This window comes from Anser anser (assembly GCF_964211835.1).
Source record: "Anser anser genome assembly, chromosome: 3".
NCBI lineage: Eukaryota > Metazoa > Chordata > Aves > Anseriformes > Anatidae > Anser > Anser anser.
Window position 1 is genome coordinate 5,823,039 of NC_139722.1, and position 22,892 is coordinate 5,845,930.

A 22,892-nucleotide genomic window follows, 5' to 3' on the forward strand; every position below is an offset into this window, starting at 1 on the left:
ACCATAATAATCTGATCCAGAAATTCAAGGGTACCTTAAACAACGGGCTACCTGTTCTAGCCATGCTTAGGAATGTGGCCAAATCATTTTTATTGATTTAACCTTTATAGGAATGCTACATATCCTCAGAGCAAAACATTTCTAATGCATTTATAATATGATATACCTCTGAGAAGTTATGAAAAAAAAAATCTTATGACAGATAGGTTAGCCCCCCTCCACTATTACATTTTTCTGATCTAGTGATCGATAGGCATTCGTGTTAGACTATTTTGTGAGTTTGTATGTGTTCGTATTCATAGGATAAAATCAGGAACTGTAACACTTACAGAAGACAAGACGAATATCTGACCTGTCTTTGTTTAAGAAATAAGAACTGCTGAACTGATAGCCAAGACTCTAAATACTCCTTTCATTCTAGAATTACACATCAATCATGTTACCTGCAAACATATCAAGTTAAAACTTCCAGAATTTACAGTCCTTTTTGAATAAACTGAGCAGCATGCTAGTTACGTTCAGAGAGCTTACAGAAGGTGGTTTGTGTATCTCTCCAGAATTCTTAAAGAAGCACTTCTTAAATTCCCTCTTCATCAGAAATCTATTTCGTATATATTTCAAATCAGTGTTTCTTGATGTCACTATTCATATTCTATTATTTTGACACTCGGGTTTGAAAAAATAGTATATTTCAGTATTTGTTGTTCTTTTGAATGTTACAAACCACACTTGAGCATTACCACGAGTCACTTGTTTTTTGGAAAGTAAACTGTTCGGACTTGCTCATTATGGTAGACTTCTTAAAAGTGTAGAGCAGACATGAAAACGGTGTCCGAGAAGTCAGTCAAACAAAAGCAAATATGCTCGTGTTACATATTATATTAGTTACGAGTCTTCTAAGGAAAATCAGGGGTGGTTTTTGTTTGGTGTTTTGGTTTTTTTTGTTTGTTTACTTAGTTTACAAGTAAATGGAGAAAACCTGGTAATGAAAATTATTTCTACTTCTAATTCGAGTAAAAAATCTAGTATGTTATTCTTCACAATTGAAAAAGAAGAGCCAAGAACACTTTAGGTGGGCAATACACTGTACTACCGATCACCTATTTTAATACAATTTCTATCTACTTTTTATTTCTGAAGACAGTGATGTCTACAGACCATATTAAGGTCTCACTCATCTACAGAAAAACATGTAGCAACCCTGTAAAGAGAAAAATATTAAAATAATTTATTAGTGAGATAAATGCCTATCAACACTGTAATGTAGTCTGTAAAGTTCCTACATCAAACAAATAAATTCTAACTAGAATATACGACTTACCATAAAACACACATTTGCAAATTCTGTTTTACTTTGTCGTTGTTTTGTTTTTAATAAGAACTTCGATATTATTTTTTTCAGAAAATAAATCACTAGTTTTGTCTCTTCTTACATTTTTTCCTAAAAAGTATTCTGAAAGTCAATCCATACCCAAAAATACAATATTCACACACAAAATATCCCTCTGACGTGAGCCTCATGGTTTGCTAAACCAGACAAATTTAAGACCTTACTGTGATACACATCAACGATTTTTATAAGGACAGCCTAGTTCCACCTTCGCTCATGTCATACATCAGGATCTGACCAGATGAGTGCTTGCCCTTATACAAACCCAGTTTACTTTGTACTACAGTAGACTGAGAGCATTCATCAGTTACCACATGAAGATCCCGGACAATAATCAAAGAATAAATAACTAATAATTTCAAACAAGATCATTAAAGCATATCAGACCATACTTGATTGCAGCTTTAATAGAGTAAAAGGCAATGGAGCAAGAGGAAACCAAAACAACTGATAGATCAGAAAAAAATAATTTGGTTGGTAAACGTTTGAAAGTCTCTGTAATGAATAGGCTGATGCTGAGGGCTGCATCTCTCTTCCAGTTTTACAGCTATAAAAACTTCTGTTTTCACTTTTTATTACAGTTCACCTTAAGGAAGCACCTAGGTAATACTGAAAAATACTGGAATGTTAGAAATGCAAGCTGTCCTCACAGACAGTGGTGATGGAAAAAGGCCTAGTTTAAATGCTGTTATACTAATAAAACTGCTTATAGTAGTATTCATTTTTTTGTAACATAATAGATATGTTTGTACAAGGAGCTTTATTAGCATAGTTATCCTGGCAAACAATAACATCTTTTGATGCTACAGAAAAGCTGCTCTGTGCTGGCGTGCAAGGAAGGTCAGATGGAAAACTAACTCCACGCTCTTAACCTGTAAACTCTTTCCTTTCCTGACTACTAACCTAGCCGGGGAGTCCCACAGCCTTTCCACGAACTCAGGTAGGGAGCCTTCTGCTCTGGTCTGCAGGAACAGCACACATGCCCTTGCAGCTTCAGGAGTGCCAGCCTCCTTGGCAGCTCTCTCTCTAAGTTTGTCGACGCAGGTTTGCCACAGAAAAGTTGCCTCCAGATTTCCAGCTCATAAAGGAGTCTTCTATGTGCTTACACACACACGCACACATGTATACACACAAAAAGCTACGTACTTGACTGCTCAAGCCTGCAAGCTATTAGAGGAGCAATTGTGATACTTTTGGAACCCTAAAATTTAATTTCAATGTGTTGAATAAGGGAATACAAAGTGAGGAGACAATGGACTCTGGGAACATATTTTGCAAGGCTGTTTTATAGGGACTCAAAAAGGAAATTGTACAGATGAGGAACATCTATCTGTCTGGCACGTAATTGGCATTATACAGCAGAAAGGAACACCAAAAAATACTTATCCTTGATAACATATGGGTTCTTAGAGTGATGGAAGCATTATGGGTCAGGCAATGCACACATTTTGACAACGTATAATTTGAGTAACAGCTTGTTTTCACGGCACTTCTGATAACTCTTCCCCATCTCCCCATGGATTGTTTTGGTTTAACGATTCTCCCCACATTTTCAAATACTGGAAATACTGTAAGAATTCCATTTCACAGCCAAGAGTCAGACTCTGGCAAGCTTGTCTCTTCACAATTTACGACCCACCTCTCGTACTTCCAGTCTTCTCTACCTCTGGTCTTGAAAGTAGAGTCTACTTTCAAATGCCAGAGGTCAACGGTCCTTTCTTTCAGAAGTGTTTCTATGTACCTTCACACTTAGATACTGTCATCCTATTTCCTCTTTCTTTTTCCTTATAGCATAGGGCATAACTCCCACAAGAAGCTGATTCCAAATGTACTTGAATCTAATATGTTCATACAGCATATTCTTCTACATCTAAAATTGTTGAAAAAGAACATGATCACCTGACTAAAGTTCTTTCAGCTGTCTTATTTTCAGACAGCAGTGTGAAACGTGTCTGATAGGCATTCTATCAGACCCCACTTCAGAGTCAGAGCCAACTAGCAACCCTAGGCATCAATAACAACCAGGCGGTATCTTTCATTTCGTTAGCAGGAACTTAGATTTTTTTTTTCAATATTCATTTTGTGCAGTGCCTACCACAACAAAAATACTTATCCATAGCTACAACTCCAATAGGAAAACCTAAATAAATAACAATAGCAGAAATTTTTTATACAGCATCATCAGCTCAACCTCTCTTAACATCTGTTTCTTTCAACCTTGAAGTAGACAGCTTTACTTTAGGCTAACTTATTTTGAAGTACATTTGAGAAGTCTGTCCTTAAAAATAAATAATTTTTAAAGGCATACTGATGACTCATCTGCAGGACTTGGTAATTTTGGTTCTTGCTGGAAAAATGCTTAGCAAATATTGTCAGCAAAATACTTCCATTTTCTTTGCATAAGCATATTTTGAACCTGAAAATAGCAATGTTAACAATTGTGCCATCACCAAATATAGCTGTTCCCTATTTTGGATAGGATACTGAAGGTATTCAACTAGAAAATTGATTTTGGCTGCAACTAAATATTTTTTAAAAATTCAAAGCATTTATGATTTTTTAAAACCTCGCTCACCGAGGCTTGGTCGTGTCAACAGCACCACACAGGATTCTGAGAACAAAACACGATTATTCCGTTCTTTCCCAGCCAGTTTCCTAAAAGCACAGTTCACACCATATACAAAGCATTGTCCTGCATCTGGTCCCTGTACATCAATCCTTTTTTACTGAACCCGCTGCTGCTGCTGAGATTCTGAACAAATTGAAATGGTCAACCTACAAACACTTGTAGGGTACCAAGGTGAGAAGGCAATCAAAATGGATTAATCAAGAACAAATAAATGTCATATTAACCCAATTGATTAATTTGAAAAGCAAATGACTTTGTCAGTAAAGATGAAGCAGCAGAATCGATGCAACTTGGCTTCAGATAAAACAACATCGATGCTGCCAAGCTATTATACATGGGAACTTGCAAACTCAGTACAGAAGCGTTGCACTACGGAGGAAGTGGTGCAAACTGTAATTGATATTGATGACAAAACATAATATATTTTTTAAGAGTCCCACAGGGAGATGCTGGGCCCAGTTTTGTTTAGGTTAATATATTTAGCATAAATGAGAGAACAGGAACAGTATTTATTGGAATATTTATTGGAATTTACTATGACATCAAGCTGGAGGGATCTCAAATGCTTAAAGAGAACAAGATCAGTTAGAGAAAATCTGAAACTAACAGTATAAAATTAAACAGACGAGTAAAAATGCAGAGAGCCAACTGTTTATTTTGAAGTGAATAACCTCCAGAAAGGAAACATGGAAGAAAATCTGTCAATTAAAAACGCTCACAAACTAAGTAGGCAGGCGTTCAACTCATTCTCACAGACACTATCAGGATTGACATATATACAGAAAATGTAGGAGACACCAATGAGATATACAGAATCTAAGAGCTCAATTAGAAAGCTTTATACCTCATCAAAAATAAGGAGTTAATAACGGTTTTAGAAACCATGATCTATGTGAAAAGGTTAAAGAAACATTTCAAACATATACGTCCTTCGCATCCAACATATTTTCACATGATATCCACGGCCACTAGCACTACTAGTCCACACTAGTCCTACCTACTTCTTCTACAATCTTGTGCAACAAGAGAAGTCAGGTATGACAGCCATCATTTCCTTAGATAAACAGAGTAGGAACTATAGGCATAAAAAAGGTCTGTAGAGATTGCCCAACACCCCCCTTCGCTACAGTTTGTACCAGGTGAGACACTTCGCTGTCCTACCTCAGTGACCCAGACTAGAGTAAGTAGTTCCCTCCCAGTCCCAAACATGTTTTATCAATGATTATTTTACTTGTTAGCCATAGAATACAGGTAAAGGATTTTGTACCTAATGAGGAATAGGTAGGATGAAAACTTAGCAGCGACTGAGCTACTCCTGAACGATGTGTTCAGATGCCCACCTTTACTCTGCAGTTAGTTACTACTCCTGAATGGAAGGGGAAAGAACAACTTTCTATTTAATATGGGTAAAAGCATATATACTCAAAAGTATGATAGGGTATATAAGGCAGTATAAGCTCACATCCTCATTTATCTATAGGAAATCTGCATGCCTAAATTCAAGAAAAATATGACTTTTTAAAAAATCACTAGTCTTGACATCTCTACATTTCAGTGAAAGATTTTATTTATAAATGGGCCGTACTTAGTGAAACACTTAAATACACACACAACTATTTTTATGACTGTCCCAGCAAAGTCAATACTAATATCCTGCTCAAAATTTCAAATCATCCTGATAATCCATGTAAAGTATATATTAAAAAATGTATCCATATCCTACAACAGAGTTTGATAAGTGATGCCCAACTCATTTTTGATTTGTAGTTACAACAAGGAAGTCAAACAACGAGGATAGGAACCACCTCCACACGATGGTTTTTCCTGTTGAGAGTGAAATTTAAATTTGTTCAACATAACTTCAGGCAAATTTTAAAGCATCTGAATGTTGACTCAGCAAAGAAAAAAATCATGTGCATGCTAATGAATATGTATATAATAAACAGTGGATTTTTTTTTTTTTTATATTCTTACACATTACTAAAAGAAAAAACTCAAACTCAGACAAATTAACTGGCTGGCTCCATCTGCTTTGTACTGCTTCAGTAGCAAAAAGCAGCTAAATTGGCAGCTTAACTACCTAGTCAAGGTGCATTTGCTGCTGCATTTTTTTTTTATTTTTATTTTTTAATAGTCTGATGGCACAAGTGGCTAGGGAACCCAGCTGACAGACTTTACTACAGAGCGGTGCTGGTTTGGTTCAGATACATTTTAGAATCCCCTCCTGGAAAAACATACCTAATCAAAACACCGTGTTTCTTTTTTGGTAAAGGATTATCCCCTTTCTAATTTTAACAAAGCCACACAGTTTTCTGAAAACTGACGGCTTTGCAGACCAGTCCTTCAACTCTAAGACAGTCCGAATTGTCCAAGTCCACCCGCTTTGACTTACAAGTCAAGCTGAATACTTTAAGGTAGAGGACCTGACCAACATTTGAGAGATGTGACTAATACTTAATTCAAGACTGATCAAAAAAAAAAAGTTTAAGACGACGCAGACAATTATACAGCTCTGCCAGTAGTCTCAAAGAAAGGAAACATATTGACGAGGTGAAAAGAAAGACTGCATCAAGTCACTCATCATCACTTCTTTGAAAAAAAAAAATGGCCTTTCCATTTGACGAAAATTAAAGATCACTTAACAAAAGCTGTTGTACAAATTATAAGCAAACATATCAAGAAGGCTTCATTAATCAAATTTAAATTGTAACTACTGTACTATGTGTACAGTCTCAACTGCAGAGTTTTAATAGTCTTTCCTTCAGTCCAAAACATTATTTCCCTTCTCCAAGTTTAAAACTCCCTGCAATAGATTTTTCACCAGCTTTAACTGTAGTACGTAGAGTGTTTCTTGAAAGTCTCAACTGCATAAAGGATAGCTATGCTTCTATGATCGGCAGTAAAACATTCCCTATATCTTTGTTTTCACCTACAAAAGAAAGATATGAGCCTTTCACCTACCACAAAAATAAACCCAAGGATACCTCTGTAAAGTAGCAGCAACTGTTCTTCATGCTTTCACCACCCCACATTTAAAGAGAAAAAAAAAAAAAACACAACCAAAATAGCCATAGCAATGACAGCTATCATCAGCTGGAGGAGATGCTAGCTTTTCAGAAGAGCGGATGTGAATTGTTATTGGTACCAGCAACCAACACTTGTCTGTAACAGTAGATGGAAACACTTGGCATGCAGGGAAAACCATGTGGCAAGCTAATAAGTAGCAAAGAATGATACAAAAATTCTAATTCCTGTTTTATTTCGATTCAGTCAGACAACTATCTTCACTTATGTGTGAATGGAGGAAATAGTGTTGTCAAAAAAAAAAATCAGACATCCTTAGAGATATCAAATACATTTCATTGTAACAGCTATCAGAATAAAGAAAGCTTTATTGAAATTGCTAAGGAGAAGACAAAAGTATTAGTTAAAACTTTAAATGGTCTGCAGAAGTTTCTGCCTAAGGCCTCAATTTTCAATTGAGAAAATAGTGTTATGACTTGCCTGTTTCAAAAAGATCATAATGATTAATCAAATAATATCTTTCCCTCAAAAGCTATGTTGCCATATAGAGAAGTCTTTTAAGAAAGAAATGAAATGCTCAGCATAAAGTTCTTAAATACACATTTGAATAAGCAATTTTAAAGATTCAGTCGATTTTTCTAGATTAATCTAAACATTTAACAAAAATAGCTGGTGGTCTGGACTTTTGATTTTTATCTGTCTTAAGAATTCAAAGATAAATATTGCCATCCTAATCCCAGTTCCAGAAATATACATGACTTTGATTATTCAAAAGCTGCCCATTTTTCAAAAATAGTTCTGTAATTCATTAGAAAGAGATGAAACACTAGTGCTTTTTTCCATAAGTTGATCACACACATCTGTTCAGTCATCTGAAGCATAAAAGGACCTGACAGACACTGAGATGTCACGTCAAAGGCAGCGCTGGTCACTATAACGAGAGCAGTACGTCTGTACAGGGGTCCTGCGTGGGCAGGCGGTGTGGAAGATCCTACCAGTGCACACTCACAGGCGTAGCTTGTTGTAATGCACTTCTTTCCAAAGAAGGTCTCATTCTCAAAAGGTATAAGATTGGCATTTAATAGAGAAACAGAGCATAAGGAAGCTTGCGAACTAGCTACAGAGCCTTCCAATTGAAAGTCACCAGATCTGTATCTAGCCCAGTTGTGCAGCACGCATTAAAGCTGGTTCAGTTTACTTGATTTTTCAGCATCCCCTACACAGGGCTACTTACTGGCCATTTCAGTTCAGAAAGCACAAAGACCTAGAAGCACACAGAACGATCAACATTTATAAACCTACAGTTTTTAAAGGTAGTTTCCATACAGCTAGATTTAATTACACGATTTGCATTACACATTCAATTTGCATTTCAGAGTTGCACAAACTTTGATTTCCACAACTGATCTGTCTGCTATAAACAGCAAAACTGGAATTGCTGGGGCATCAGCAGAAGCTTAGGAATTCTAACAGATGTAACATTTTTCTGCATTAAACACAAAGCAAAAGACTACTGTGATTATCTTCAGAGTCTGCATTCCCTCTTAGTAGATGGTATAGTGAAAAGTGGTTTCACTTGCATCAAAGGTTATATTAGCAAAGTCCTGTCCAGTTCTACGGTTCTCAAAGCCATACAACAATTAAAGACAACATATTAGTCTTATTCAGCCCCTAAGATCAGCATCATGCTATGAATAGATGTTTGCTCTTCTCTCAAGTCTGCATATACACACACAGATATGCATACATTTAAATATATATATATTTTTTACACTACCAGTATACCACAGTGAAGTTCTCATTATTAAGATTGCAAATCAAGAGACAGCAATGCAGGCTGCCAAATAACTCATTGACTATACCACCTTACCTAATTATTAGATGAAATGTATTTGTGGAAAAGAGATCTGCCTGTCACGAGCCTGCCAACAACAGAGTTACACATTCAGTTTAAAGCTACTAAGAGAGGAACAAAACACTGACTTCTTTAGGTAGCTTTTTTGAGGAGTGGGAGGTTGAAGAAAATGCATTTGCACAAATCAATCTCACCCTGCATGCTAACGTTTTGATTCCCATGATATTTCCTAGATAGCTTGGCAAATAGATTAATATTAACTTGAGGTCAACAAAATGCTGCAGTTATATACATGCACACAAAGAAGCAGACAGTATTTATTTTAATAAAAACAATGCTTATTTTTTTAGTAAGAGAGAGGAATAGATGGATATTTTTCCATCTTTTCCAAATAATTGATAAAGTCTCTAGGTTGGCTCAAACTTTTTAAAGCTTTTTGAAAAACTTTTTTTAAAAAATCATAATAAATTTCAGCACTATAACAGTAATACAAAATACACTTCAGGTTTAAGAGTAACACAATGTTACCAGTATGGTTTGTCATAACTGGTCAGCGAAACAGTAATTTCCAATATTTTGTGCAATAAGTTTTCCAAAAACTACAGACAGATAACACTGTTTGGGGTTTTGGAAGAGTTTATTAACTTTATTTATTTATTTATTTATTTTTCCCGGGGAAATATGCAGAATTACTTTGTTTATATTTTAAAATATAGATCTGCATTAGCTTTGCGGTCTAGCAGAAAAAGCAGCCATAGGTATGGAGTGGCTTATTAAACCACATTGATACATACCTTCCATAAGGACTATATATTTTCTCCTCTTAACTGAGCTAGTGAAAGGGACTTTCCACAAAATTAAATATTCTTTCGTAACTTTAGATGCTGTTTAATATTAAGGTCTAGTTTTCATTTAGAAGTTTTTTCCGGAGTAGTTACACTAGCTTAGATACACTGGAAAAAAAGCAGCTTTCTACTGCAGGTCACAGAAGTGAAACAAAGCAGACTACAAAATAAATACACGGTTTCCTCATATAGTTGTGGAGCAATCTGATATAAAGTCTGAGTAGGTAGGCTGGGCCCAATGACCTCCAGACATCCCTTCCAAACTCAATTTTTCTGTGGTGTTATTATTTAACTGGTGCAGAATCTGTTGATAATGCGTGTCTATGTGCACGTGTGTGTACCCATTTAAACAGAAACCCAAGTTGTATGATCACATAAGAAAAAGCATAGACCTACCCCTCAGGTTCTTGATCTCCTATGAAAAACTCAGAGTAAAAAGCTACACAACTAAAAAGCCGTGGGTTTGGTTAAGAGGAAAGCTACCTTATTTGTGGAATGCCAGGAACCTTTCCTAATTCAAAAGTATTATGTTTTTAATAAGAGAGTAGAGTTTACCATGAAATTATTTGCCATCTCCCACAGTTTTAAGATGGCCGGATTAATTTATACTTGGCAGAACTCAACTGTATTCCTGTAAGGCTTTTATATCACTGTGTACATATCAAATGTCTGTGTTATCTTGCTGTACTTCACCGAAAGCACAAACAGGATTTAGGCTTGGACTAGATATGCTGAAGGCTTTACACAAACAGGGAGCTGAACATTGAGTGATTCATAGTGAAGTATCACTATAGTTTCAAAATGGATAGTCATGCTTTATTTCAGGACCAAAACACACTCCTTCAAGATATTTTATCCAAATGACTCTGAATCATAGTTAAAGGAGAACAACAAGCCATCTGCTAGCGACACAACACTGGTTCAAAATTAAATGAGTGTTTAACACATTGTCCTTTCCAGGGTCACAACACAGCCTACTAAGATTCTATAGTATTGCATCTTCGTTTTCCAGGCGTAAGACTGTGTCATGGCTGTTGCCTTTTTAAGTAAGAAAAAGACCCACACATAAGCAAGGCAGTGCTTCTTCATAAATACTCACTGAGGCTAGAAATGGAGGATGATTCAAAACCACAACTACTCAATTTTCTAAAGGTTGTACAAATCATGTTAGGGGAAAGGGGAGAAAAACAATCTGAGCTAAAAATAAGTAACAAAGAAACATTATCATTCAGACAAGGGTACATTAGGTCAGAAGCTGCTGCTTTTTAACAGCATAAAGTGCTTACAGCTTTCTGTCCGAAAAGCCAAGCAGAAACAAAAAGTCACCATCACCAAATCAGAAGAGCAAGTAAGTTGCCTGCTCAGCATTTTCTGTAAGAAAAAAAGAGTTTTAAGCACAAACTACGTGTTTGGGGCGGTGGATTATTTTAAAGCTAAAAAAGCACGTCATTGCTAACGTATTAAGAAACTGCCAATACTATTTTGTAGAATAAACCTAACACTTGCCATTAGACTATTCTTGTGCATGTCCTTTCTCCACCCTCCTCCCACTCTGCCGTTAGTCTTACTGACATTTCTACCATCCAATTATATCATGACTGCTAAATTATTATTTACCATTTCTAAAGCCAAGCTAAAAGAAACAGTATTCAGTTATTCAGCAAATTAAGAACATTAAAAACGATAATAAAGAGACAGCAACATTTAATATGCAGTATATTATATACATTATTTGTATATATTATATATAACAAGGTCAAGTGGAAGAGTAAGCAGACGGAGTCATCCAATGGAAACTAAAAGGTATGATAAAGCCATTTATAGACTTATATTTAAAAAAAGTGATGATGATACTTAGTCATCAAATGCTGGAAACTATTCAAGAGAAGTTACTCCAGCTATCACTCTTTAGCTGTTTTATTGCAAGTCCCAGAGCCAGTGTGGGATTTGAGGATAAATTAATCACCTTACAGACCAATTTAGGGAGAACGTCACAATCTAAATTACTATGTTGCAATCACAATGACAGAGCAAAACACAAACACGTTGCTCTAACCACTACGGGATATCTTGTATCTCCGAAGAGGCAGTTCCATACCAGGGGTGGCAGACATCAGCACCAGTCAAGCAAAAGCTGGGAAGGATTATATAGCCTTTGTGCCTCAGAGGGAAAAAATAAAAATTAAAAAAAAATAAAAACAATGGAAGTATTCCTCTCCAAAGCTGTGGCAGATAGCTGAAGGAGCAGAAAAAGCACCTAGATGAGAAGAATACTCTGACTCATCTATCTAAGACACAGTGCATTCTGCAGGGGTTCCTTCTGATCATTTTAACTCTGCTCCCATATATTCCAATTGTGAACTTCCAATTCCTTATCTGATAAGTAAGTCCACAGAGTGCAATGACATCAGCAGGGCAAAAAAGCACACAATAATTACAGCATCTGTCCCCCTACTGTTCTGTATGGATGAATAATGTTCTACTACCACGTTGTTCACTGACACGTACAATCTGTACCGTCAAATTAGATGCGACTAAAACAAATAAATTGAAATTACAAGTTATGCAGCCGCAGATAAAGATTTCAGCAGTTAAGAACCAACTCACTCACCAGTTATGGTCATGGCTGTACTTTAACTGGATTTTCAGATTCAGTCTGCTAGAACAAATGTATTGCAATTTTATTATTTATTTTTTTTTACACTTGAGAAAACAAATAGAAAATGCTGGACTTGATTAACGTACTAGCTTATGATTTAATAGGTATTCAGTTACGATATATGTACGTCTTTACTTCAGAAGGACAGTTCACTTCCAAATTTAAAAATCTTTTACATAGCTATTAGATACATTAAAGCAACTTAACAAAATCTGAAACCAGAGAATTCCAGGAATCTCATTGTAAAAGCCTGGAATCATATATCTTAAAATACTTCCATACCAAACAGAAAAATCCAAACATAGGATGTACTTAAGAAGTTGTATGCAACTCAGAACAAATAACTAAGTAGAACTGTGCATGTTGTAACCTTCCTTTGAGGAACTCTTCCTGTGCTTATAAAAACAGGTTTCACAAATTAACTGCAAAACCTACATTAACATTGAACTTTCAAGAGAAAAATGCAGTGCTAGTAGAGCAGAATTATCTGGGTTTTGTGCATCTCATTACGCTAAACCTCAGCTAATTCTGTTCAGGGTAAAAACTGCTGTCCAGATTAAGCCCTTTAGCCTTTCCCCATAAAAACATCCTTCATGTGTTTCTTTTGCAAACCTTCTGAATATGAGTGCAATTTTGGAATTAGTTATGGGAAATTTCCTTCAGCAGTTTGTGAAGAGACATAGCACTGCATTTCCTCTATGTAAGAGACTGCTCAGGCACTGTATGTTAAGAAAGATCTCCCAGCTCCTTTTACCCCCTGCACAAGCAAAGACAAGATACTCAACAGAAAAAAGAGAGACAAGAGAGAGTGAGTGCATTTCAGGCACAATGTTTGACAGATATCATTAAAGTGAATTCTGCTACTACTAAATGGTAAAATGTAACTTCAGTATTACTAAAGTGTTGTCTAAAATAACTATACTTAAAAACGTGGTACAGAAATGTGGTACCATTTTCCATTTTCAGCTCTTAAGTCTTTTAGTGTCAGTTGTTTGAACCCTACCAGGCCTCCTCAACAAAATCCTGTTGTGCTATTGACCGTATACAGAAGAGACTCTGCTTTTTAAAGCTTAAAAATATCTGATCACCTCAGCAACACGAAGCTCTGCAGTAATTTCTCTAAGGAATGTCCTTCCTCTACTCTGCCCTACCCGTGAAAGAAAAACTTAGTTCTGCTCCTAGTCTTCTATCTTGTACCACTCTTGCCTGATGTATTTGATGAGGTAGACACAAAAACACTATCGGGTAAATAATTTCCAATCACATCTGTTGCCATCACCTCTTTAGCAAAGGGTCAAAAAAAGTCTGCAGAGAGGGATTTCAGCTCAGTAGGCTAAACTGGTTATTTTTGAACAATGCAATCTCAGCAAAATCCAGGGTTCAGATATGGTAAACAAGTACAGGACAGAATAGAGAAATTCTTTACAATCCCAAATTACAGTTTGGTTAACCAGAATGCTCCCTAAGCCAGGTCATTACAGCTGTTTTCTTCCACTATCATTCCAAATGAACTATCCAAAGTCAGATGATTTCACTGATCAACTTCAAAGCGAAGAGGGATAGGCACACGAACGACTGAAGTCACAAGGTTATAGTCATGAAAGGGTTCTTTGAATACTATCGTATCTCATTACAGTAAGATAAAACAAATTATTATTAATATTCAACTCAAGCACATGCTTATTGGGCGTTGCATGTTGCATGGATTGTGCACCATTTTATTAAAACCAATCATCTAGACTGTCTAGTCAGCATAACTTCCTAGTCACTATAATCATTTACTTGTTTCAAATAGAATCAGGGCCTGCATGCGCTCTGCATTCCAAGAAACCTAAGATATATGAAAGGCAACACTCTAAAAACTTTCTTTCTCCTGGGGAAGAACTGAAGCTGGCATAAGGGAAAACCTCCTGAGGAACCTGGCATGAAGGGAATGGCAGCTCTGGTGTTTATGCTTAGAGCTGACTCATAAGGGTCAGCCTGCTTATACATTTAGGTATAAAACAAAACAAAACAAAAACACACACACACACACACAGAAAAAAGAAACAACACAAAGTAACCAAGGCTATGGTTTAACAACTGAAAACTAGACTTACCAGCAACGAAGCCCATTATGACAAAGAGAACTATAAGAAACAAAGTTTTGAAGACCAGGATAATAAATTAGATGTTTATCAAAAAACAAGTAGCAGCAGAAGCTAGAAATCAGATAGGGAACATTTTAAATGTTTTCTTATTAATTCATAAAACAAAACACTTTAGGGAGAATATTCAACAGGGAGTTATGTCTTGCAAACAGCATAAAATGCATATTTATTTTTTTTGTAATTAGCATGTAATCTTAATGAAGTATTTAATTACAATTATTCTGATACTTGGAGCTGGATAAACATACAAACAAAAACCTATGTGGCAAAACACACCTGTATGCGTCATAGTCCTTTCATGTTATATACAGTATTTATTTCTTCAGCACTGAGAAACAAGTTCCTTGAACCTTCCAACTGACATGGAAATGCTATTTTAGCATACAAAAGCACTCATTATTAACAACATTTGCATTTTTCTATTTGAAAATTAATTTAAGACCCAATACTGGGACACGCCAGTAAGATCTTCCAGGGCATTCAGTGCTGAACAAATTCTAATCCAACTAAAGTCAGCAGGAGTTATCTAAATACATCAGTGGAACAAAAGATTAGTTCACGGATCATGTTTTTGACCTCCTATGTCAACACGGGGCATCCAGCTACTGCCTGTGGCGTGGTGTAGCATAGTGTCACTACACTGAGTTTTGAGTTTTTGTTAGTTATAACAATGCAACCTTTCCAAAGCAGTGCCACAGATCTAAAGAGTTAAAAGTTTTTACTTTTATTTTTCAGCTATTTCAGCACACGTTTATAAAAAGCACTTAGGCAGCTAACTGTTTTTCCTTGCTCTGGTAACTCTGAGCTGACCCAAATATGCAAAAAATTGTTTAAATTTACTTTTTAAGCATAAAATAATGATTTTTTTTCATCACCAGAGTTACAGTTATAAGCATCAGAAAAATAAACTATTAAAAATGGAATTAAAGTTGTTCTTAATTCAAATGTATTGCCTATCCATGGTCTTCTGTGTATCTAACTAGCATCATCCTAAATATTTCTATAGCACGATGGTCTTCACACTATATACTGAAGCCAAAAGAACAACCAAAATAAATCTGTTCTCACATATTTGCATTTTGCCCTGCATTAAAGCCAATTTCTAACATAAACATAGAGAAGAGTTAAACTTTACAAAAAAACGTGTATCTGTATCTTCTCAAGCAAGACAATCTGCAGCCACACAGCCAGCCAATGAACAAGTCAACAGAGAGGTCTCAGTGACAGAATTCCTTGTTTAAATGCACCACGAGGTATGTTTACCCAAGAGCTAGTCCTGAAAAATAAATCCATTTGTAGTGGTATCCATAAAAATAGGCAGTTTTGACTAAACAGAGTAGTGAACGTAGGGCCTTTTCTGTTATGGAAAGTATTTTTTTTTTATTTTTGTTTTGAAGGACCACATTTTCAACATTTCATTTTTAAAAAAAATCTGTTATAAAGAAAACATAGAATCATGTTACGGTTGACAAAAAAAAAGTTGTTTTTCAGACAAAATATGTGGTTGCAGAACGCATATAAAATAGATAGGGGGAGGGACAACTCTGAGTCTGAAAATAAAATAACACGGAATTCACAAAAAGGACATTATTTTCAACCAGCTTGCATTAACAGGGTAATACAGCCTACCATTACCAATGACACTGCACGTTCTGGCACTACGAATGCAGCTGACACAAACACACTCCTCGATAGTGAAGTATAACTAACCAGTACTTTATGTAATTCTGAGATTTATCATCGACTTTGAGCCCAATTCTGCAGCTTTTCAGCTGACACAATCTCTGAAGCATATGTGGCTGAACATTGGGGTCACCTATGGGATGAAGCTGTAGGGTATAGTGAACTGAAATGTGTTTTCAGATTAGTTTTCAATATACATATGCCATTGTAAAATTCTTACTCATGAGATTTTTGAAATTATTCTGTTGATAAACTGATCTTGAACATAGCCTCTGTTCCCTCTGCTTAAGAGTTTTCAGGAAAAAAAAAAAAAGGTTGAATCAATTAAAACAACTTCTGAATGAACTTCAGGTCACAATAATAAGTATTTTTCATTTTTGTAAGCAGTTAAAATAGCTCTGATTTCAAGATATGTTATTGAGGGGAAGAAAAAACTCTCCATCTTCAAATTGTTCTATACTAGTGTTTGTAACTTCACGGTTTCTAGAAATTCCCTCTATAACCAGTGCTTCTATTACAACATAGATGATTTCAACCAAATTACGAATTTTAGCTGCTACTGTGAAATCATCATGGTTGAGAACCTTCTGGGCAGAACTATAATTTAAGTGCAACTGACCTAAGGTTAGCAGTTAGTTTGGAAACAGGTTATATATCAGCCAAATGAAACCACGTAAAACAAACCTCAGAAAAATACATTAAACCTGCTGAAACCTTTTTTTTCTTTTTCTTTTTTTTTAACACCTTACTGCTATAATAACAGTAACATAACAACATATCTAAATACAAATAACGTGGGAGTCAAAGAAGAGTCTACAGGGCATTATGTTCCCTTAAATTATTATTAGATAAAATATCAAATAATTGCAAGGTCTTAACAATTAAAAGCCAAACAAACCCAGGTAGTGCCCTGTACATTGACATGTGTTTGTGCAGTCTGTGACAGTCTGACACTAACTCTCTATTCCTCTAAAAGTAATCAACATATAAGTACTATCCCCAGCTACACTTAATGCTATTTATGCAGGCACTAGACATTATACAGATTTTACTCTGAAAACCAACCAAAAATAATCTTCAAATACGAGCAAATACTTTCAGCAGTCTTAATCGTCAATAGAAAAAACAGAACTGTTTTATTAGTGCGCATATATATATGCGCATATTATGAAAAACTGATTTATGCATTTTAAGACAATGTTTCCGCAGTATTTTGTGATTTCATTTCAAGGCCCCTATACATTTCCTCAAATGCATCAGAAATAATATTTGTGAGGCTATCATAAAAACACAATTCCCAAAAGGATTCAGTTCATTCCCTAGCGCTTTGGTTCAAAAAAAAAAAAAGCACAGCATAAGTGATATACATAGCATGGAATAACCTCATCACCTTAAAAGGGATTACTCACAAACTTAGCATTACACGTAAATTTCAGCATTCTGGGGAATCAAACCCTTACTCAATATCTAAGTGCTGTGTGTTCCAAACGCATAAACGGTACCACCTTCAGACTGTGAGGCACTGGTAAACACAGACTTCCAGCTCTCACTGCAGGGTTGTAACAGAATTTGATATTCTACATCAATGATAGAGTTTCTCTGCATTTCTTCTGCCTTTTAAGTCCCTATGATCCAGCAGTCCCTTTTTTAACATTAGCAACTACCAAATGCCATTCTTGCTTCGCACCCAGTGTCCCTAACACGACTTATTTCTCACGAATTCATCTTTTCACATTTTTTGTAGAGAAAGGCAGGACAAGCTGAAGGTACTCTTCATATTACTCCGTATGAACTGTCTGAAATAGGTGCTCCTACTCAACCTCACAATGAAACCATGCAGCTAAAACCTCTACCTTCTTTTCTTTAAGAAAGATGTCACCTTTTCTGCACTGTAATCCTCCAGCCTTTAGTATTTCCCAGGATCTTAGGATGACAGCATGGATTTATTATAAATCGCCTAAACGGGAGAATCTGTAACTTCCTAAATTATGTAGTTTATAAAAAATGTCAGCTTCTGTCAGAGCCTGGAAAGTTCTTTTAAAGTGGTAACTTCATTTTGCGGTGCAGGCCAAAAGAAACAGTTGTCATTTTTTTCTCCACATGGTTCATCCCTGGTACTTTATCATTTCAAGACTCACAATTTTTTTTCTTCCCCAAGCAAACAATTAAAAAAATGTTATTTTCAACACGCTCATTACATTCAGGGAATTTCTTCAGTTGTTATTATTTCAATGAAACTGTTTGTGAAAAGCGTTTAACGCACAGAAGAGCTGTTTGTATAGCTCTCTTATAACTTCAGTTCTGAAGCAAAAGGAAAATGTCTATTTCTTCCATTTATATGGCCAACAATAACTTCTCCATTCTGACAGGATCATGTGTATACTGGCGGGGAGGGTAGTTTCAAATACTTTATCAGGAAGTGCACAATTAAATAAAATGCAGGCTCCTCAGATACTGACCCAAAGAGATGCACAGCCTCCTTTGACTCCAAACTTCCTGGCTCTTCTTTTGTTTTTAAGCCTAGTTAGAGCTATTTTCTCCACAAAGAACAACACATGCATTTTCCAGTGTACATGACTATTATAGATGTGAACAATAACTAAACAGGGTTATTTTGAGGGAGAGAACCTACATTTTCTATCTGAAAAGGAACTCAGCACAGCAAACCACTGGATTTGTAACAAAGTGCTCATCTCCTTCAGAAGCTTTTCACAGGAAATAGTTCATTATCTCATTTACGTTATAGCAAAAAATATTCTAATGTGTCCTGTGCTCCACCTACAACAGTCTAACAGTCTCTTAAGGAGATTTAAGTAAAAATGAGTTACATCTTTTGCTTTTGGACAGGGAACTCTTTGTAGAACGTGAGATGGAAGAGATTTACCATTTTTCTTATATAAAATCATCATGTCCATAGGTGATGGAAACAAACAAAAATGCAGTTCAAATGTAGCCTGAAGTGACCTAAAACACCTTTTAATTCCTGACTGGGCTCCTTCACAACTGCAGAAGTAAAAACAAGGAGAGTACCTAGAGTGATACAGCAATACTAAAGATGTAAAGTGTTTCCATTACATCAAAAAGCCAAATATAGTTTTTAGTTTTTTTTATCCAGGCAAATAATTATAACCTATGGAGGCTTGAGATACTTTAACTTCTTTCTGGTTGAAGAAGACAACTGGCAGGAAAAAAATATTTATATATTTGTAAATATAAAAATACAAATAAAGCTTTAACATTCATCCTAGCCTTATAGTCAGCTCTAACACCATGGAATCAGGAAGGCTGAGAGTGAAGCATTTAAGATAAAACTACCTAAATATTGTACAAATGAGTACACATTCAATATTACCGACCTGAAGTAAAATAATCAAAAGGACAGTATCATAAAAACCATTAGGATGCATCCATAGTTTGAATACAGAAAAACTTCCCTACCTTTAAAATGTAGTTACTCACCTATAGGTCAGAAGACGGACATCATAACTATTTTGACTGAAATATAGCTTATGAAAAATAAATTAAAAAATAAAATATGAAGCAACATAGTATAAAAAGCTTTCAAATATTGTGTGTTTTCAATGACCTTGACAAAGTAAAGATCAGTAGCCCAAAATTAATTCCCTTTTAAGTCCATCCTACTTTAACTCGGCCTATCTTAAACAACATCCTGAACAGTCTTCCAGAACTCAAACTTTAGTGAAAAGAGCCAATGATTACCACTATCTTTTGAAAACGTGGATTTATGTTTTGGTACTCTGGGACTAGCTTTCTCCATTTCGTTTTCAACTTTGACAAATGAACATAGGGAAAAATCCTTTAAGATACTTTTGCAAGATTTCATAAAGCAAAGCTCCCTTTTATGTGCAGCTGACATCAGCAATTGGCAAAATGTGCATCCTCTCCCCCTCAATAAGTAACATTCATAATCATATATTTTGAAAAATGCACAATTTAGACACAAGCCCCTACAGCCTAGTTTTCTATCTGAGTTTAGATATCTTTTAGCTTTAAGCTGAAATACTCTTTAAAGTGCCTGATAAATCAGGAGCACAAATCCACATGGAGGAAGCTCATTACTTTTCCCACCCCCCATCCCAACAGTACAGTGTCTTGGATACACATAAAAAGGGGAAAAAATGGCAAGTCACATTTTTGATGAGTACGTTGCTTTCCACCAAATGAAGATTTGCAATCAGCCCAGTGAAATAGGTTACTAGCCAAGATAAAGACTTCTCCAGAAGGAACCCTTCTGATTATGCAAGTACCTTTGAGACTGACAAAGCCCACCTGTTCATATACCATCCAAGGTTTAGAAGCGAACTACAAAATCATGCAGCATCACAGCCTGGAAGTCTCATTAAGTACAACAACAAATGTTTTTTGGCTGATAGGAAGTACAGTTGTTACAGAGATAAGTTATTTGCAACTGTTCCATATCTTAATTTCATGTGCAATATTAGGATCTCAGCAGTCTACCTTTCTATGTTAGCACTGAAAGATATTAACACAAGAAAACTTAAATAAGCAAAATGACAATAGGAACAGTTTTCTTTGGTGAAGGACTGCGAAACATAAGTCATAAATGACTTCTAAATATTAAAAATACATTTATTCGATCAGCAAGATTTTTCTCTCCATTCAATACAAGATGGGTTATGTTATTTATCTGTGTGGTGTTTTTTTTAAATCTTTGAATGTTTTCCAAATGAGAAGTAAAATCCATTCAGAAAAAAAGTCCAGAAAAATCCAGAAGTTTCATCACTAATACCCGCTCTCCCCTGCCTGTTATACACATGTTGTAAGAACTAGCTAAAAGAAGCACACAAAAGGCAGATATTACCAGGTATTTTGACTTATTACTTACATCATACTTTGCAATTCAGGCGTAAAGCTTGTCGATTTTCCTGTCCCTCTTCCAGTGCTTGAAGAGGCGACCGTTGACATCGGGCTAGCCACCGTGCTGCTCATCTGAGTAAACAAAAGAAACACAAAACTTATAAATATATTTTAAAAGAGAACATATGGAAGAACAGTAACAGCTACATATCCCTTCACGTAAGTGTATGTGCCTTAGAAATTCCAGGCCTACTTCTGTGTTTCATATAGAACTTGATAATGCCTTTCATGCAGCGATACATGAAAGCTATTAAGAAAGCCAACTGAAAAAGCCCATTTTTCAGTAACTGAACACGTAAACTTGTAACAACTGTAAAAGAAGTTCACCTCAGTGGCTGCTGTCTATGTTCACACTAGATATTCCAAAGGGAAGACAAGCTATTCAGGGTGGACTTGAACATAAATGCTCTGCATGCAAAAAGATGCCTGAGACGCTATAAGAGAGAGTAGATGCTTACTGTAACCTCAGGAAAAATTGTAAATGTGTGCTATTTTTAAACATATTTTCTCAGGAACCCATTTAGAGGTACCCTAAAAGCACCAAAGAAAATTATTAGACTAAAATTACTGTTATTCTGGAATATACGATATTCATAGCCACCAGTGTCTTGCTACCCAAAACATTCTCTTCTATTCCTGTGCTATCGCAAGCAGTAGTAAATCAGTCTGTGGTGCTTCCACTGAGATCAAGAGGAATAAAACAGAGTATTAGAAAAAGCCAGTTAAAATTTGATGAGCACTGGGATCCCAAGTTCCTTTCTGAAACACACCTAACACCACAAGTGCACTGCTAAACCATGTCCCTAAACACCTTGTCCAAACACATCTCTTTAATTCCTCCAGGAACGGGGACTCTGTCGCTTCCCTGGGCACCCCGTCCCAACGCCTGACCACCGTGATGCTTGACCATGGAGAAATTCTTCCTAATGTCCAAATTAAACCTCCCCAGGCTCAACTTGATGCCATCCCCTCTAGTCCTATCACTAGTTACCTGTGAGAAGAGGCCGACCCCCAGCTCCCCACACCTTCCTTTCAGGCAGTTGCAGAGAGCAATAAGGTCTGCCCTGAGCCTCCTCTTCTCCAGACTACACAACCCCAGTTCCCTCAGCCGCTCCTCAACAGTAGGATGAGAAAACCAAAATAAAGTCTTTAAAACAAAAATGCCCTGTAAAAGGAAAGGGTGGTTACCTGCACATCTTCACAATACCTCCAGAACTAGAGGCACTATCTTTATGCAAAATATTTTATAGCTTTGCCAGGCACATTTCTTACAAAGAAAAAAACAACTCAAGGACAGTTCTCCTCTTATTCTACGAAGTAAATCTAACACACGTACATTTTCCTTTTTAATAAAATGCCAGTTGAATGCCTTTAAGCAAATTCATTTTACAAAATATCTTAAATTACTACAAGTTTGGGAAATCGAAGCTTATTTATGGAAAATTCCATAGCCATAGAATAGGGAGTTTCATTTTTCCCCTTCAAGGTTTTTTTTTAAACACAGAACTGCACACACTATGCCATTCCTCTGACAAACAGAACACATTTCCACTATTTTTCACCTCTTCTATCTAGTTTGCTGCACACTCAGCTCAGTTGTACTGATCATTCCTTGTACTATTAGTAGTAGCACTGATAATGAAAAGCAGATGTCAACTTGTTTTGCCATAAGATTTTACCTTTTCTCACTTTAAATGTTAAAGTTGAGATTGATTCCTTTTTCTAAAAATATAACCTAAAACGGTTACATTAAATGCC

The 22,892-nt window shown here is 36.0% G+C and overlaps 2 protein-coding genes across 7 annotated transcripts in view; one reads left to right on the forward strand and one right to left on the reverse strand.

Moving 5' to 3' along the window:
• SUPT3H (SPT3 homolog, SAGA and STAGA complex component) overlaps positions 1-22,892 on the reverse strand; it is a 280,990-nt gene that overhangs the window by 247,460 nt on the left and 10,638 nt on the right. For all 6 annotated transcript variants that reach the window (XM_083829800.1, XM_083829802.1, XM_083829797.1 and 3 more), the window contains exon 2: positions 21,103-21,206. In XM_083829800.1, coding sequence (XP_083685926.1) covers positions 21,103-21,206 — 104 coding nt within the window. The remainder of the gene's footprint in view (positions 1-21,102; positions 21,207-22,892) is intronic.
• Positions 1-22,892, forward strand: part of RUNX2 (RUNX family transcription factor 2) — a 155,212-nt gene that overhangs the window by 10,651 nt on the left and 121,669 nt on the right. The gene's annotated exons all lie outside the window — the stretch shown is intronic.